Source organism: Urocitellus parryii, chromosome 3 (assembly GCF_045843805.1).
Source record: "Urocitellus parryii isolate mUroPar1 chromosome 3, mUroPar1.hap1, whole genome shotgun sequence".
Taxonomy (NCBI): Eukaryota; Metazoa; Chordata; class Mammalia; order Rodentia; family Sciuridae; genus Urocitellus; species Urocitellus parryii.
The window spans coordinates 156,165,128-156,180,514 of NC_135533.1; the positions used below are offsets into that span (position 1 = coordinate 156,165,128).

Genomic DNA, 15,387 nt, shown 5'->3' on the forward strand with positions numbered 1-15,387 from the left:
AGGCCAGCCTCAGTCACTGAGCAAGATCTTGCCTCAAAATAAAAGATAAAAATGACTAAGAATGTAGCATAGGGATAAAGCATCCCTGGGTTCAATCCCTAGTACAAAAATAAAAACAAAAAACCCATAAAAATAAATTGTATTCTGTACTGAACATGCATAGCCGTTTATCATTATTATTCCCTAGCCAATTCAGTACAGTAAGTATTTGCATTAGATTAGGTATTATAGTAATCAAAAGATGATTTAAAGGATATCAGAAATGTGTGCAGTTTTTATGCAAGTATTATACCATTTTATACAAGGGACTTGAGCATCTATGAATTTTGGAATCCTTGGGGAATCCTGGATCCAATCCCTCACAGATACCAAAGAACAACTGTTTAATTTTAAAAAGATCAGGCAAACAGAAATACACCCAATTCTAGGGGCTGGGGTTGTGGCTCGGCAGTAGAGCAAATTGCCTAGCACATGTGAGGCACTGGGTTTGATTCTCATGAAAATAAATAAAAATAAAGACATTGTGCCCATCTATAACTAAAAGAAAAAAAAAAAGAAACAAACAAACAAACAAAAGGAATATACCCAATAAGCATCTTTCCATACTGCCCCTATAGGTGATGACAGGTGCCAGGACCCCTGACAGCTGAATCTTCCTGAACTATCAGAAGGCTGCCTGGATTGTTATTATGAACTATGGCCCACCACTCAGGCATGGCTATTTTTGTTTCCCTCAGCTCCTTCACAAAGAGGAGTCCCATCCATAAGAATTAAAGTCTTCAAGGATTAAAGTGGGTGTCTGTATGTCTTTTGCTTTGCTGGGTGGGAGTCAATGAGAAACATGGCTAAAAGCTTCCACTCTGACACCAGACCCCTAGGATTACAACCCAGCTCTCCTCTAACCAGCCACATGATATTTTGAGCAGGGAAATTAGCATGTGTGTGACTGAATTTCCTTGTATGTTGACTGGGAAAAATTATACTCTACCCACTTTATAGGTCTAACTGGGGCTCAAGAGATTCACATACATGAAGAACTCAGAAGATGGCCTTGCACGGGGACATCACATTGTACTCTGAAGAGGAGATCTAGCTATGAAACCTAGAGTGAGCCAATGCCAGGATGGGTAGGGCTTTAACTTGGGGAATGAACACTGGAAGCATGTGTAGACTTTGGAAATTTGGTGAATTCTTCTGGAGAAAAACACTCAAGGAGTATACACTGCCCTGGAGTATACACTAAACAGCCTGAAGTGCTCATTAGTTCTCCAGTTCCCTTAGAGAGGCATCTTGGGACCTGCAAACATCAGAATTCCAAGGGAAGGTCATCCTACTTCTCCGTGACTCACTACCTCAGAGCTCCTCTTGGGTCCACAGAGATATCATTATTCCCTAACTTTTCCCCTGCTCCAGAGTCCTACTTTTTAATTTTTTTTTCACAGCTGTTCTACAGGGTCTCAGGCAGCAGGGGAGGTTAAAGTGTGCCTGAGTTGCAATTTTGACCTGAAGACAAATACAGACGGCAGTGCCCAAGTATGTCTGTCTCTGTGAAAATGACACAGGAATTTTCCTACACTGTTCTCATAAACATTTCTCTTTCAATTAGCCAGGGCCTCCTTTATAAATTAGGGATTTAGAGCCAACTCAAACAAAGCAAATGGACTGGAATCATTAAGGGGCAGCATAAGTAATTCGATATGCAGTAAATGAAAGACTAAGGCAGAGTGAATGGGGATGGTGAGGGGCTGTTGTGTTTCTAGGCATGTCCTTTGGGATGGAAGGCTTACTCCTCAGCTGCTAGGAAGGTCTCTGAGGTAGTTTCCATTATAGCTAGGCAATAATCACTGGCCACTGGCCACGCCAAAAGGCAAAGGTGATTTTCCCAACCCGGAATCTTCACTGGACTTAACACTTCCTGTATGCAGATGTACACCTATAATCTCAGAAATTAGAGAGGCTGAGGCAGAAGAACTGAAGTCTGAGGCCAACCCTGGCAACTTAGTAAGCCTGTTTCAAAATAAAAAGTAAAAGGACTGGAAGGGCTCGGGATATAGCTCAATGGTAGAGTGCCCCTGGGTGAAATCCCCTACACACACACACACACATACACACACACACACACACACACACCCTAAAAAAAAAATGTCCTGGGGCTGGGGATGTGTCTCAAGCAGTAGTGCTTGAGCGCCTGGCATGTGCAGGGCGCTGGGTTCGATCCTCAGCACCACATAAAAAAATAAAATAAAGATATTGTGTCCACCAAAAACTAAAAATAAATATTAAAAAAATTCTCTCTATCTCTTAAAAAGAAAAAATTCCTGTATCCAAACCTCTGAGGGCTGGCAGCTCCCACTTCTTCTTTTTGAAAGCCAGCCACAGTGCTATAATAAAGTCTGAGCTTTCTGCCACTAGAGATACCAGAGTGGAGGCCATATTGGGAAAAGTGACATGCAGTCACCTGAGTGAAGCCTTTATGGACCTTCCAGACTATCCCAGCTACCTTCACTAAGCAACCACATGAGATGTCAGAGCAAAACCAGAACAGTGCAGCTGGGCAATTCCAATTGCTCCTGCTCCTGACTCACAGAATCAGGAGAAATAACTCCCTGCTTTATGCTATTAAGTTTTGGAGTTTGTTTGTTATGTGAATAAACAATAAACAGTGCTTAACAATGTCCATATTTTTAAAGCTGAGACGGTCAGTTCAATAAGCCTCATCAAAGTTCTTTTAATTTTAAGAAAATACAAACTAACAAAATCAGTAAAATATCCCATCCCCCCAAATATATAAATAAAAATAAAAAAATTTAAAAAATTAAAAAATATTAAAATGAAAAGACCAACAACTCAATTAAAAAACAGGAGAAGGGTCATGCCTATAATCCCAGCAATACAAGAAGCTGAGGCAAAAGGATTTCAAGTTCAAGGTCAAACTCTCTGGCTAACTTACTTAGCAAGACACTGTCTCAAAAAAAAAAAAAAATGCTGGCAACTTAGCTCAGTGGTTAAGCTCTCCTGGGTTCAATTCCTAGTACACCCCCCACACACCCAAAATAGGCAAAGAATACAAATAGACATCTCTCCAAAGAAAACATAAAAATGGTCAACCAGCATATAAAAAGATGCTCAATATCACTCACCAGGCAAATGTAAATCAAAAGCACAGTGGATACCATTTCACATTCATTATGATAACTGTTATGGTTTGGAAGTGAGGTGTCCCCTAAAAGCTCACATGTGAGACAATGCAAGAAGGTTCAGAGAAGAAATGACTGGGTGGTTAAGAGTTTCACCCAATTAGTGATTTACTGAGGGGTAAATGAAGTTGTAGGGTATGGCTGGAGGAGTTGAGAATTGGGGTATGGCTTTGGTGTATGTATTTGTATCTGGAGAGTAGAGTCACTCTATTTCCTGATCAGGGCTGCTTTCCTCTGCCACACACTCTGCCATGATGTTCAGCCTCATCTTGAGCCCCGAGAAATGGAATCAGCCTTCTATGGATTAAGACCTCTGAAACTGTGAACCCTCAAATAAACTCTTCCTCCTCAATAACTATGCTGGTTGGGTCCTTTAGTCACAGCAATGAAAAAGCTGACTAAAACAATGACTACCATAAAAAGGACAATAATAAGTGTTGGGGACAAAGGAAACCTAATAAGCTTCTGGTGGGTTCAACTGGTACAGATGCTTTAGAAAACAGTCTTGATAGTTCCTCAAAAAGTTATACATGGAGTTTTCATGAACCAACAACTCCACCCCTAGGTATGTATCCAAAGGAAAGGAAAACTTTGTCTACACAAAAACTTTTACAATGGGCTAGGGATGTAGCTCAGTAGAGAAGCACTTGCCTTGTATGCTCAAGGCCCTGAGCCCTGAGTTCTACCTCCAGCACCACACATACACACCCTATAAATATTTTACAAGAATATTTACAGCAGCATTATTCATAATAGCCAAAAGTGTAAATAATCCAAGTCCATCGACTGATAAGTGGAGGTTGGTGTGTGTATGTGTGTACATACACACGATCTACCCATCCACAGATAGAATGTTATTCAGCAATAAAAATAAATCAGGTATCTGCTGCTATAATATGGTTCAGTCATACACCAAAAATAAATAAATAAATAAATATAAACCCCCAGGAATCTTTTTTTTTTTTAAAAAAAATAGTACTTGGGATCAAACCTATGACCTCAGGCATGCTAGGCAAGTACTTTAACAATTAACTACATGCCAGTCCTGTATGACTACATTTATATGAAAAGTTCAGAATGGGAAAATCCATAGCAACAGAAAGTAGAAAAGTGGTTGCTAATGACTGGGGGGAAAATGAGGTGTGACTGCTAATGGTCACCAAGTTTCTTTTGGAAAAATATTCTAAAATTAGATTACAGTGATAGTTCACATAATTCTGAATATCCTAGGCAACTGAACTGTACACCTTAAACAGGTGAACTGTAGAGTGTATGAATTCAATCTCAATAATGCTCTTAAAAGAAAAACAAAATACTTATTACACATGTTCACAACAGAAGGAACCCTGCCCCACTTCAATATGCATGCTCTTGGGGCTCTTCCTTAAACAACTATGTACTCAAACACATACCACTGTTTCATTTCATTTCATTTCTTCCATTTTGCTTCATTTCTACTAGGAGGGCTCTGCTCTGGGGAGAGCCCATGGAGGAAGCAAGACAATCATATGAAGCCCAAGATAAGAGGCCACATCGTAGAAATCCTTCTACCCACTCCACCTATGCTGTCCCAGGGCTCAGATCTTAACCAATATTACCTGCCTCACTTCACAAAAGGGAATAGGTGCACTTCTATATCCATGCATTAGAGCCTATAGGGCTCAGGGAGGATCCCTGTTGAGCTGCGGCTCAGGAGAGAATCAGTGCTTACTCCTAGCATTCCCCATTCCATGGGAACAATAGGTTTTGAGTGAGCTCCCTGTAGGATTCATAGGGGCTGGCCACAGATGGAGATACCAGCAGTGAAGACAAGGGCTGCCCACCCAGTATCCTCCTCATTCCATTGACATAGGAGAATGCTGCACACAAAGCCAACCATGTCTGTGATTAATCAGTGAGCAATCAAACAACCCACTCCCTAGGACCCTAGTGTAGAGTTCTCAGAATCTGCAACATCCCACTCTCTGAACCTCTCTAACAAGGGACTCCACCCAAGGAGACCTTACCCGGGTCTTGGCTTTCAGGAATACATGGCTTTCCATATCCTTGCTAGATTTACTGTGGGCCACACCAGCTTTCCTCATGGCATCCTCACTGAAACACAAAAGAAGAGATATTTACACACAATAGCAAGTCTTAGCCATCAGGCCCTTCATGGTAGCTGCCCCTGGGAGGATCAGGTGCTGTTCCCAGAATGCAGCCTCACTGAGGTCCCATCAAGACATGTAGGGAGTGATGCTCAACAGAGCAATGACAGAAAGCTTAACAAGGGAGTAAGAGGACAGGGCCATGAGAAAGAAGGAATAGGAAAGGTGGTCACTATGAAGCAAAAGCAAGCCACTGGCATGATGGGAAAGGGGACTTGTTCCTTAGAGACTGCTCACCACCAACACAAAATCAAGCAAGCATTAGACCATTGGGTGGCCAGCCAGTCTCTACTTCCTGCCCTCTGAGAGACCTGGGTGCCTACCCAAACCTGCCACTGAGCACAATGGAACCTCAGTTTCAGAATGTTCCTCTGTAGAGTGAAGGGGCCCACAGAAGTCACCTCTCAGTTCCTCCCAAAGAAAGGGTCCCTATGTGGAACAATTCATGTTCTCCTAACATGACCAAAGAGACCCGCCCCAAATTCAACAGCTTATAGCTGGGGACAGAAGGAGACAGATCACACGAATGTGAAAAACATCTTCAAAACACATTTACTAACAGAGGTTCAACAAGAGAAAATATTAAAAGTTTTATACCACACTGCTGCTCCTGGTTATAAAGAATTATGCACATGAGCTAAACTCAGTTTTTCCTTGAATGACAGCATACTCTACCCTCTTCCATGCCTGCACACATATGTATGCACACATGCATAACACAAACACACAGAGAAAGAACAGGTATGCATTGCTAGAAAGGAAGAAACACGATAGCAGGCTTGAGCTGGGCATCTATCTCCCAAGAGACACGATGCTCTGTTCTGTTCACAGTCTGCCTTCTTCCCTGTAGTGTAGGTCTTCTTCCTGCCTGTTTTCCCAGCACTGGACTTGTTAATAAACAAACAAGACTTGTCAGGGCTCTGTGGCCTCACTTGAATGGAATAAATAAACCAATCCAGTCCAGGCAGCTGGTGCTTGAAAACACCCTCACCACTCCAAACCCAAACAGGGTACTAAAGAATGCGCATGTGGGGCTGCAGCATCACCCTTGTGATCTTAAAGAAATCACAGAAAGAGGGGCTGAGGTAGTGGCTCAGCGGTAGAGCACTGGCCTAGTACATGCGAGTCCCTGGATTCAATCCTCAGTACCACATAAAAATAAATAAATAAAGTAAAGGTATTGTGTCCAACTAAAACTAAAAAATAAATATTTAAAAAAAAATCACAGAAAAGGGGCTGGGGTTGTGGGTCAGTGGTAGTGTGCTTGCCTACCATGTATGAGGTACTGTGTTCGATCCTCAGCATCATATTAAAAAAATAAATAAAGTTATATTAAAAAAAGAAATCACAGAAAGGAGGCTTCATGCTAAGAGATGTACAAACCTGTTTTAATGTAAATAAAAATAAAACAATGTTGACCCGTTGCGCTATTAGATCCTTCATTCAATAAGCATGGTTGGAGTCCCTACCTCTCCTGTTTCCTAAAGCCCACAGCAGAAATCTGTTGCTGCCAAGTGAGGCAGCAACAGGTTCCTGCTTGTAAGGCATCCAGGGGTAGAGCAGAAGCATGAGTGGAAAAGTCCACAGGTTCACAAGAGAAGTGAGAGGAATGATATAGAACAGTAACATGAGAACCAGCCCACATGCAACGCAGGATCAGATTCACAGGCAAGCACAGCAAAGGCACAACATAGGCAAGAGGGCTGGTGAGGACCTGGTGTGCACAGTTGAGGCCACCATGGCACAGACACTTCACAATGGAAATGGACATGTCACCTGACAGGATTTAAGAAGGATAATTTAGGATAAGTGACACAGCACACCTCTGTAACTCACCCGTGACCCCAAGCCCTATAAGTTCCTCTTTCCACTTTCCAACAGCAGTGTCAAGAGGGACTGGGAGGTAAATCAATCACACAGGGACTTAGAAGGGGATGAGGGCCACAGAGCCATGGACTAATAGGAGGTCCAAAGGAAGTAGAGCAGAAATAGCAAACATTTGTAGTCTAGCAGCACAGCCTGGAGGCTTCCCAAGAGGGAGCAGAAGGCCATGGCCAGTGGCAGTGTAGCCGGGTCACTAGATATGAATACAGGAGAAAGGGGGTACAGAGGAGCTTGAGGGGGAACATGGTCACAGAGATAGGCTCTGTGCTAGAGAGCACCAGTCACTGAAGGCTAAGCCAGGCTAGTAAGAGCATCCCTTCCAGGCTACCACCAGTCACTTTAGTCATAGTGCGCAAATTGGCCAGTTCCAGATGACAAGGTGCATTTCCACTGAAGCAAAGACAACTGGCATGTGGTCAGAGTCCAGACCCAGAATACAGCTTACTGCAATAGCTTTGAGGTAGTGGGATGACCATGACTAGGCCAAAGAAGCATGTTTGATGAACAGTGGGCAAAGTACACTGAATGCCAGAAGACACACTGGAGGATACCCTATTCTGCCAGGGTATTGTCAGAGATGATGTGGACAGTGTGGGCACCAACTATTAGTGACTCAGAACTGGAGGAGCACTGACCTGGCTAAAGGCCAGAAATAAGCCTATCCTGACAAGCCAGAAAATGCCTCTCAAAAGCAGGAAACTGAAAGAGGAAAATGGGTAGGTCATTACTGCCATGAGCTGCAAAGGAAGGGCTGTTGCATGGGCTCTAGAAAGCTAAGGAGGAAGGCACTCCATGTGTCAGGTTTCTTCAGGGCAGCCCAGTACCCTCTCATTCCCATGTCCCTTCCACAGTGCCTGCCCAGAGAGCTTCTTCATGTTTGATGGCTGAAGAATACACACACACACACACACACACACATATATATATATATGTATATATGTATATATATATATATATATATATTCCATCTGCTATTATTGGTATTTATTTATTTTTATGAGGTGCTGAGGATCAAACCCAGTGCCTGGTGAGCACTCTACCACTGAACCACAACCCCAGCCCCTGCTGGGGTTTAAGTGTTTTAGCTCTTGTTTCTAATCTAAAGATCATAAAATAGAAGACAGGCCAAGCAGAAAGCAGATACTTCTGCCTGTTAATATCTTACTCCACCATCAGCAGACGCCAATCTTGGCTCCCTGGCTATCTTAGTATTTGGTCAGAGGCCCCTGTTCCTTGGGCACTGATTGCAAAGTCTCCATAATTCACACTAGGATCCTCCCTTCTGCAATCTGGCCCCTCAAATGCCAACAAGAGACTATGGTCAGGACCTGGTTACCTTGAGAATAGCACCAGCTTTGGTCACTTCCACTCACCAACCCTAGAATGCCTCCTGACCACCTGGACCCAAATGACAACTCCTGTACACCCTAAAAACAAAAGTCTTCCTGCAACTGTCAATAAACAGAAGTAAATGAAGTTAAACTATCTCACCAGGCACAGTGGTACACACACATAAACTCAGGGACTTGGGAGGCTGAGGAAGGAGGATTGCAAATTTAAGGCCAGCCTCAGCAACTTAGCAAGACCCTGACTCAAAATGAGAGAGAGAGAGAGAGAAAGAGCTGGGGTGGTGGGGGGCGGGGCAGGGAGGCGGAGAAAGAGAGGAAGAAACCATCTTACAAGAAGAAATCCCCAAACAGAGCAGAGTATAACAGTAAGCTTTTTCCCTACACAATAAAGGCTGGAGGTCAGTGCCCGACAAGGGTTTTCAGGCCAGGGGAGGTCAAGGAGCAAATTGATGTCAGCCCACAAGGCTAGACCCTAAGTGGCTGTCCTACCACATCCTATCCAAAATTGACTATGTGTTCATAGAATATTAGGTGACCATCAAAGAACTGGAGGCTGCAAGGATGGTGTTAGAACCAGGTAACACAGGGGTCTAGAGTCATTCCCTGACTGCAACCAGCCAGCCCTCTTAAAATGGACATATGCATAGACACTAGCTCAAGAGCACATGGCCCTTTCTATAACCCAAGCTATACAAGCTCGCCCTTGAGCCAAGGACTAGCTTCCTCTTGGTCAAGGTTCAGCTAGTATCTGATTTTGACCAGAGCCTCAGAGGACAAACCCATCATTATAGGACTGCAACTCCACCTACTAGGGAGTTTGAGGATGTCCTTACTGGCCAGACCTGCCTGGAACATACTAGGTCTTAAAAACACTGCCTGACCCTACCTGATTAGCTAGCAGTTTCACATGAAGAAAACCTCTTGACATCCTCATCTCTCTGCACCAAGTGCACATGCCAGATACATGAGAACTCCCTTCACTTCCTCAATGCCACTTCCAACCCCTTAAAGTTCAAACTTGCCCTATCTCCCATCACGAAAGTGGCAATTCCTCAATGGGTCTTGGTCTCTAGTTTCCACCAACAACCTCGACCTACTCCACTCAAGTCACACAACTACCAATAAGTGTAGAAAGGAGCCACACTATGTCCCTGCCTGCCTTGAAGACCTCCTACTTTGTTCCTTATCAGTGCTCCCCAGGGCCCTGGGAACAGTGACTGGCTGCTATGCACACTGCTTGAACATTGTACCAGCCTTGTTGGGACCTCCCACCTGCCGCCCCTGCTCTCTGCCTCACAGAAACCCTGTAGTCATCTGTGAAACATCCTGTAGGAATCACTGGTTCCTGTCTGTTGGTCCCACTATACTATCAACACCCTAGGGGCAGAAACAAGGGCATCCACCTCAGGGTTGGATAACAGGCCATACACATTCATGGGATATGATATGTAAAAGTAAAATACAACAGGGCAGGCACTGGGGGAATCAAAACCCAAACAAGCACATCCAAGTAGTGAAGGTCAGGGTGATTGGGGAATGGCATGTACTGGGGTGGGTGGAGGCACAGGGCAGCTGGGCCTGGAAGGAAGTAGGCAGAGTAGGAAGGGCATGGACTTTAAATCTAGTCTGGCCACTGCCTAGCTCTGGGTATTGAATTACTCCATGCATCCAAATATGGCATCTCTAGAGACCTCTGAAGAGCTGAAGACAGAAGAATGGTGCACACAGAGACCACAGTGTGAGGCCCAGCTGGCACAGCTTCTGTCCAGCATGGGCCTGTTGTTCCCTGTATCTAAATTTGAAAACCCAATTTATCAATGAGAATCCTGACTTAGTTCTTGTTATCTAAATCACTGTATGATAAAGAAAACAAAAACCAGAAAACCAAGTCAAACTGTATGCCTTGGGAGAATACATATGGACATAAAACTCAAGGTGTGCTAATGCCAGTGAGGCCTATGGTAAGCAGGCCCTGCTCTGGGCTGGCTGCCAGTCTATCCCCAAACCCAAGTCACAGTGTTACTGTGTCTTCCCTGCAAAGGCTGCTCTCAGGATGATAGCAGTTAATTTCTAAGGTACTTGGACACACAGGAAACACTAAGTTTATGTTAAAGAAGTCAAAGGGCTGGGAGAGTAGCTCAGTGGTAGAGTGCTTGCCTCACATGGGTAAGTCACTGGGTTCAATCCTCAGCACCGCATAAAAATAAGTAAAAAAGGCATTGTGTCCATCTTCAACTAAGAAAAAAAAGAAAAAAAAAAGAAAGAAAGAAGTCAGAAAACAACCTGCTAGATGGTATAGTAAGACAACATTCCAAAACAGAGCCACTGCACAGTGATTTGGTGTTGCTCCTTTCCAGATGGTGAGGAACTAACAAGTACCTGTGGCTCCCTTGAGCAGGGCTGCTCCCCTACTGGTACTCTGAGTCACCTGGCACATAAAATCACAATGCCAGCTCCACAGCAACTGGAGGGAAGGGCGTTCCCACAGGTACAATGATAGCTGGCTTCCCCTTGCCCCTGCTCCCTGAATCTTGATTTTTTCTTTCAAACTCCGCTCCAAGGGTCCCAGTTCCCAATGAAGGGCTCTTTCACGTCTCATGAGGCCTCTTCGATCCTACTTTCTCCACTACTGCCCCTGGCACTGCTGGGTCCCTTTCCCTGGTTGACCTTCTTCCCCACTACTGAAGGGAAGCATGAATTCTCAAGAGCGTCTACTGGTCTGGTCTCCTGCGAGTACATAACACAAGAAGATTCTATTTTTCCTGGATCACTGACTTACCTGCCTGACCTTAGAACAAGAGGTTTTCTCCCATCCATTTGTGTGAAAGATGTTATGTTCTTCCCAAAGGAAACCTCTGTGGGTTTCTTCTAATTCTAAGAACTACAACACTCGTGAGTCAATGACCTCTGGTGGTACAGGAGGAATTTCTGCCAGTCCCACCTCACCCCATTAAAGTGGCCAGCTGGTAAATTGCCACCTGTATATGAAGACAGTCTGTTTCCTCACACAAAACAGAAGCCTGGCTCTTGCACATGGGATCCTTCACCCCATGTATTTAAAACCTCAAATCATAAGGTATTCTAGAAGACAACAGAGGAAGTTATATAATATCAGGATGATTAAGGTTTTCCTAGCCATGTCACCAGAAATAGACCCCATAAAGGAAAAAAGATTTGCCATAGTAAAAAAGATGTCTACCACCTTTATACCACTGATCAATAGGAGAAATAAGGGAAAGGTTTCTCTAATATTCAGGGTTTTCAGTTGCTCAAGTCCAGCCCTGGCATTTGAGACAGTGGCTCTGGCAATCCAATTTCCTTATGTGCTATTCCTGAACTCCCTTCCCACTTCACACCATGTGTAACCAATCCATCAGGAGACCACTGGAAGTTTACTCTCTGGAAAAGCATAAACTGGAGAGGGAGATCAGTCTACCCAGTTGAGAAGGCAGTTAGGATACAGAGAGGGCTGACTCAGTGACCTAATCCACACTAACAACAGAGATCTGCCTTCCAACCAGCCCTTTCCCTGTGTCTGGAAGACCATGCCCTGGAGGAAGGACTCAGATATAACCTGTACCCAGATGAGCCTCTAGCAAAACTTCAGTTAACAAGCTTTACCTGCTGAGAGACCACTTGGCCTCAGCCTTGGAGTACACCTCTTAAGAGTGCAATGTCAACCAGGAGCTAGTGGATGCCCTAACACGCAGATAAAAACACCAGAAGAAGAGAGTAAATAGGAGGTAAAAGAAACTCAGCAGAGGGGCTGAGGCTGTGGCTCAGCAGTAGCGCATTTGCCTGGCATGTGGCATGTGAGGCACTGGGTTCAATTCTCAGCACCACTTATAAATAAATAAAAAATAAATTTCTCTCAATTACTAAAAATAAATATTAAAAAAAAACTCAGCAGAAAAAATAAAATGTAGAATAGAGATAAGATTGTGCTGCATTCACTAAAAAAGAAAGAATCCTATAAAAAGGGAAAAGTTAGAGATAATTTGGAGGAAATTAGCAAGAGAGCAGAGCTCAGACAAAGAAATGGATAAAAGAAAAGGAGAAGGCAGCCCAAAGAGCCAACATTCACACATTAGAGTCAGCCTAAAAAGTGAAAAGAATTAGATTCCCCTAAAATGTCTCAGAGGAACTTCCCCCAAAGGGCAGCACTTAAGTTTGGGGAACATGGTAGATCATCCTGAGGCTCAGCACCACAGACCCTTAAGGTGAAGAACTCAGCTGGCATAGCAGTGGAACACGCATCTAAATTCTCCAGCATACTGGGTGTACTAGTGGTGCATGCTTCTAACGGCAGCTACTTGGGAGGCTGAGGATCACCTGAGCCTAAGAATTTGATGCCAGCCTGGGAAACACAGAGAAGCTGCACCTCCAAAAAGGAAAGAAAACAAAGAAGGCAATTAAATCTTGAGAAGTCAAAATGCACCCAAACTGGCATGGTCTCTGGAAAGTTAACTCCCATGAGCATTTTTCCAGGAAACTAGAATAAGAAAGGGAACCACCAAGAATGAGACACAGAATATAGGAAACAAGAAACAAAACACACATAAACCACAGGCTGGAGCTGTGCAAATGGAGAGATAAGACCAATGAGAACTGTCCTCATCATACCTGTGGCCACTACCTGAATGGCTCCAGAAAGGAGGTTTTGGGAAAGAACTGTAACTGACATAGAGCTCATCATATAGAGCCTGGGGAGAACTGTGCTGAGAAGCAACTGAAAGATATCAGAAGAATTAGCAACAGGCACACAGAAAACTGGGCAGGTTTATTTCTATTATATTTTTTTGCAATACTAGGGATTGAAACCATGGTGGTTCCTACTCTCAGAGTTTACAGAATCCTCATTGATGCATGCTAACATGACATTCACAGATTAGGTGTGTGTGTGTGTGTGTGTGTGTGTTACTGAAGCTTGAACTTGGGGTCTCACACAGACAAGGCAACCACTCTATCAGCAAGCTACACTCCCAGTCCTTTACATTTTATTTTAAAACAGGCTCCAAATTGCCCAGGTTGGCTTGAATTTGCAATCATCCTGCCTCAGTCCCAAAGACACTGGAATTACAAGGAGTGCACCACCACTCCCTGCTAAAACTGGGCAGTTTTTAAAATACACTTTTCCCCCTGGGGGAAGTGGGAAAAGATCAACTGCAGAATGCCACTATGCTCAGCTGTATCATTTGTGTAGGCATAAAATGTGAACATTCATTACTGATTTACCCAGAAAGTAAAATAGTGGGAGGATGAGGGAGGAGAAGCAGAGATAATAGCAGTGTATAGGGAATACAGTGCAAATCAACAACAGATAATTCATAACATTCATAAAAGTGATATCAAGGTAGCAGCATACGCATATTACTGAAAATCAAGGGCATATGCCAGAAGAAACAGCAAGAGTCAAAGGTGGTCATTGTCTCTGGGGAGGATTCACTGAGTAAGGAACAACTGAAGTGTCTTATAAAAGTCTTGAACTTTGCAACTTACATGCATATATTACTTTGACAAAATCTATAGTAAGTAAAAATTAAATGACAAAGTACATAAAAAAGTGTGCCACAGAGATAGGGACCCCAGGAGTTCAAGCTGGAGTCCCCAAATTTCAGAATTTGTTTGACCAGAGCAAATGTGAACTATAATACCTTTTTGTTCTTAAGAGGAAAAAGGTGTGCTAAGAGAAATAATAAATGGATGATAGCTATTATTAAGAAAGGGCATGGTAGCTCATGCCTATAATCCTTAGGAAGCTTAGGAGGCTGAGGTAGGAGGATCACAAATTGAAATCCAGCCTCAGTAGCTTAGCAAGGCCCTACATAACTGAGTGAGATCCTATTTCAGGACTGGCGATGGAATAAAACACCCCTGGGTTCAATCCCCAGGATTTAAAAAAAAAAAAAGTGTGATTCACCTTTCTAAGCCTTCCTGTTTCCACCAACACTGAAAGAACAGAAATACAAAGCTTCTTCTCCATCAGTTATTCAAGTGGCTGCACAATCAGAGAGTAGGAGTTCATAGGGATAAAGGCCAATGCACCATCCACACACTTGAGAGGTGCCTTCTGGCTGCAGCTCCAATGCTTTACCACATCCTGATAGAAAAGTTCCTTCTCTGTCCTTTATTTGGTTCTCATCCAGTCTTCTGACCTTTACTGAATATCCAGAGAGCTATATAGAAGCATTCTGTGCTACCCTTAGCCTTCTCCTGATCCTATAGCCAATTTACCACCTCAATGCCCAGGGGTTTCACCTGTGAGGGTCGAAATGTTGAAACACCAATTGTTTGGTCACCAACTGTAACCAAAGCAAAGACAGCCTCTGGACCACACAGGTAGATGGGTATGGCAGCCAAACTATATAAAACAGACCACAACTTCATCCTCCCCTTTGTTAGCAAACATCTGCAATTCAATTCCTTGACTTTTTGAAGAAACACAAGTGTTGCTGGGCATGGTGGTATAAGCCTATAATCCCAGCAACTCAGGAGGCTAAGATAAAATTGCAAGTTCAAGGCCAACTTCCATAATTTAGCAATGGCCATGTCTGGGTTCATGCCTTAAAACTGGACAGGGGGCGGGGGGTGGCTGGGGATGTGGCTCACGTGGTAGCTCGCTTGCCTGGCATGCGTGTGGCCCAGGTTCGATCCTCAGCACCACATACACACATACAAAGATGTTGTGTCCGCAGAAAACTAACAAATATTAAAATTCCCTCTCTTAAAAAAAAAAAAAAACTGGGTGGCGGGTGGAGGGTGAGGAAACACAAGTGCTTTTCACAAGATAAAAATATATGTGGGGGGGCT

At 43.7% G+C, this 15,387-nt stretch overlaps 1 protein-coding gene across 12 annotated transcripts in view; it reads right to left on the reverse strand.

Annotated features, from left to right (window-relative positions):
• Window positions 1-15,387, reverse strand: part of Med15 (mediator complex subunit 15) — a 79,665-nt gene that overhangs the window by 51,468 nt on the left and 12,810 nt on the right. For all 12 annotated transcript variants that reach the window (XM_077796168.1, XM_077796165.1, XM_077796167.1 and 9 more), the window contains exon 2: window positions 5,204-5,291. In XM_077796168.1, the coding sequence (XP_077652294.1) occupies window positions 5,204-5,291 (88 nt within the window). The remainder of the gene's footprint in view (window positions 1-5,203; window positions 5,292-15,387) is intronic.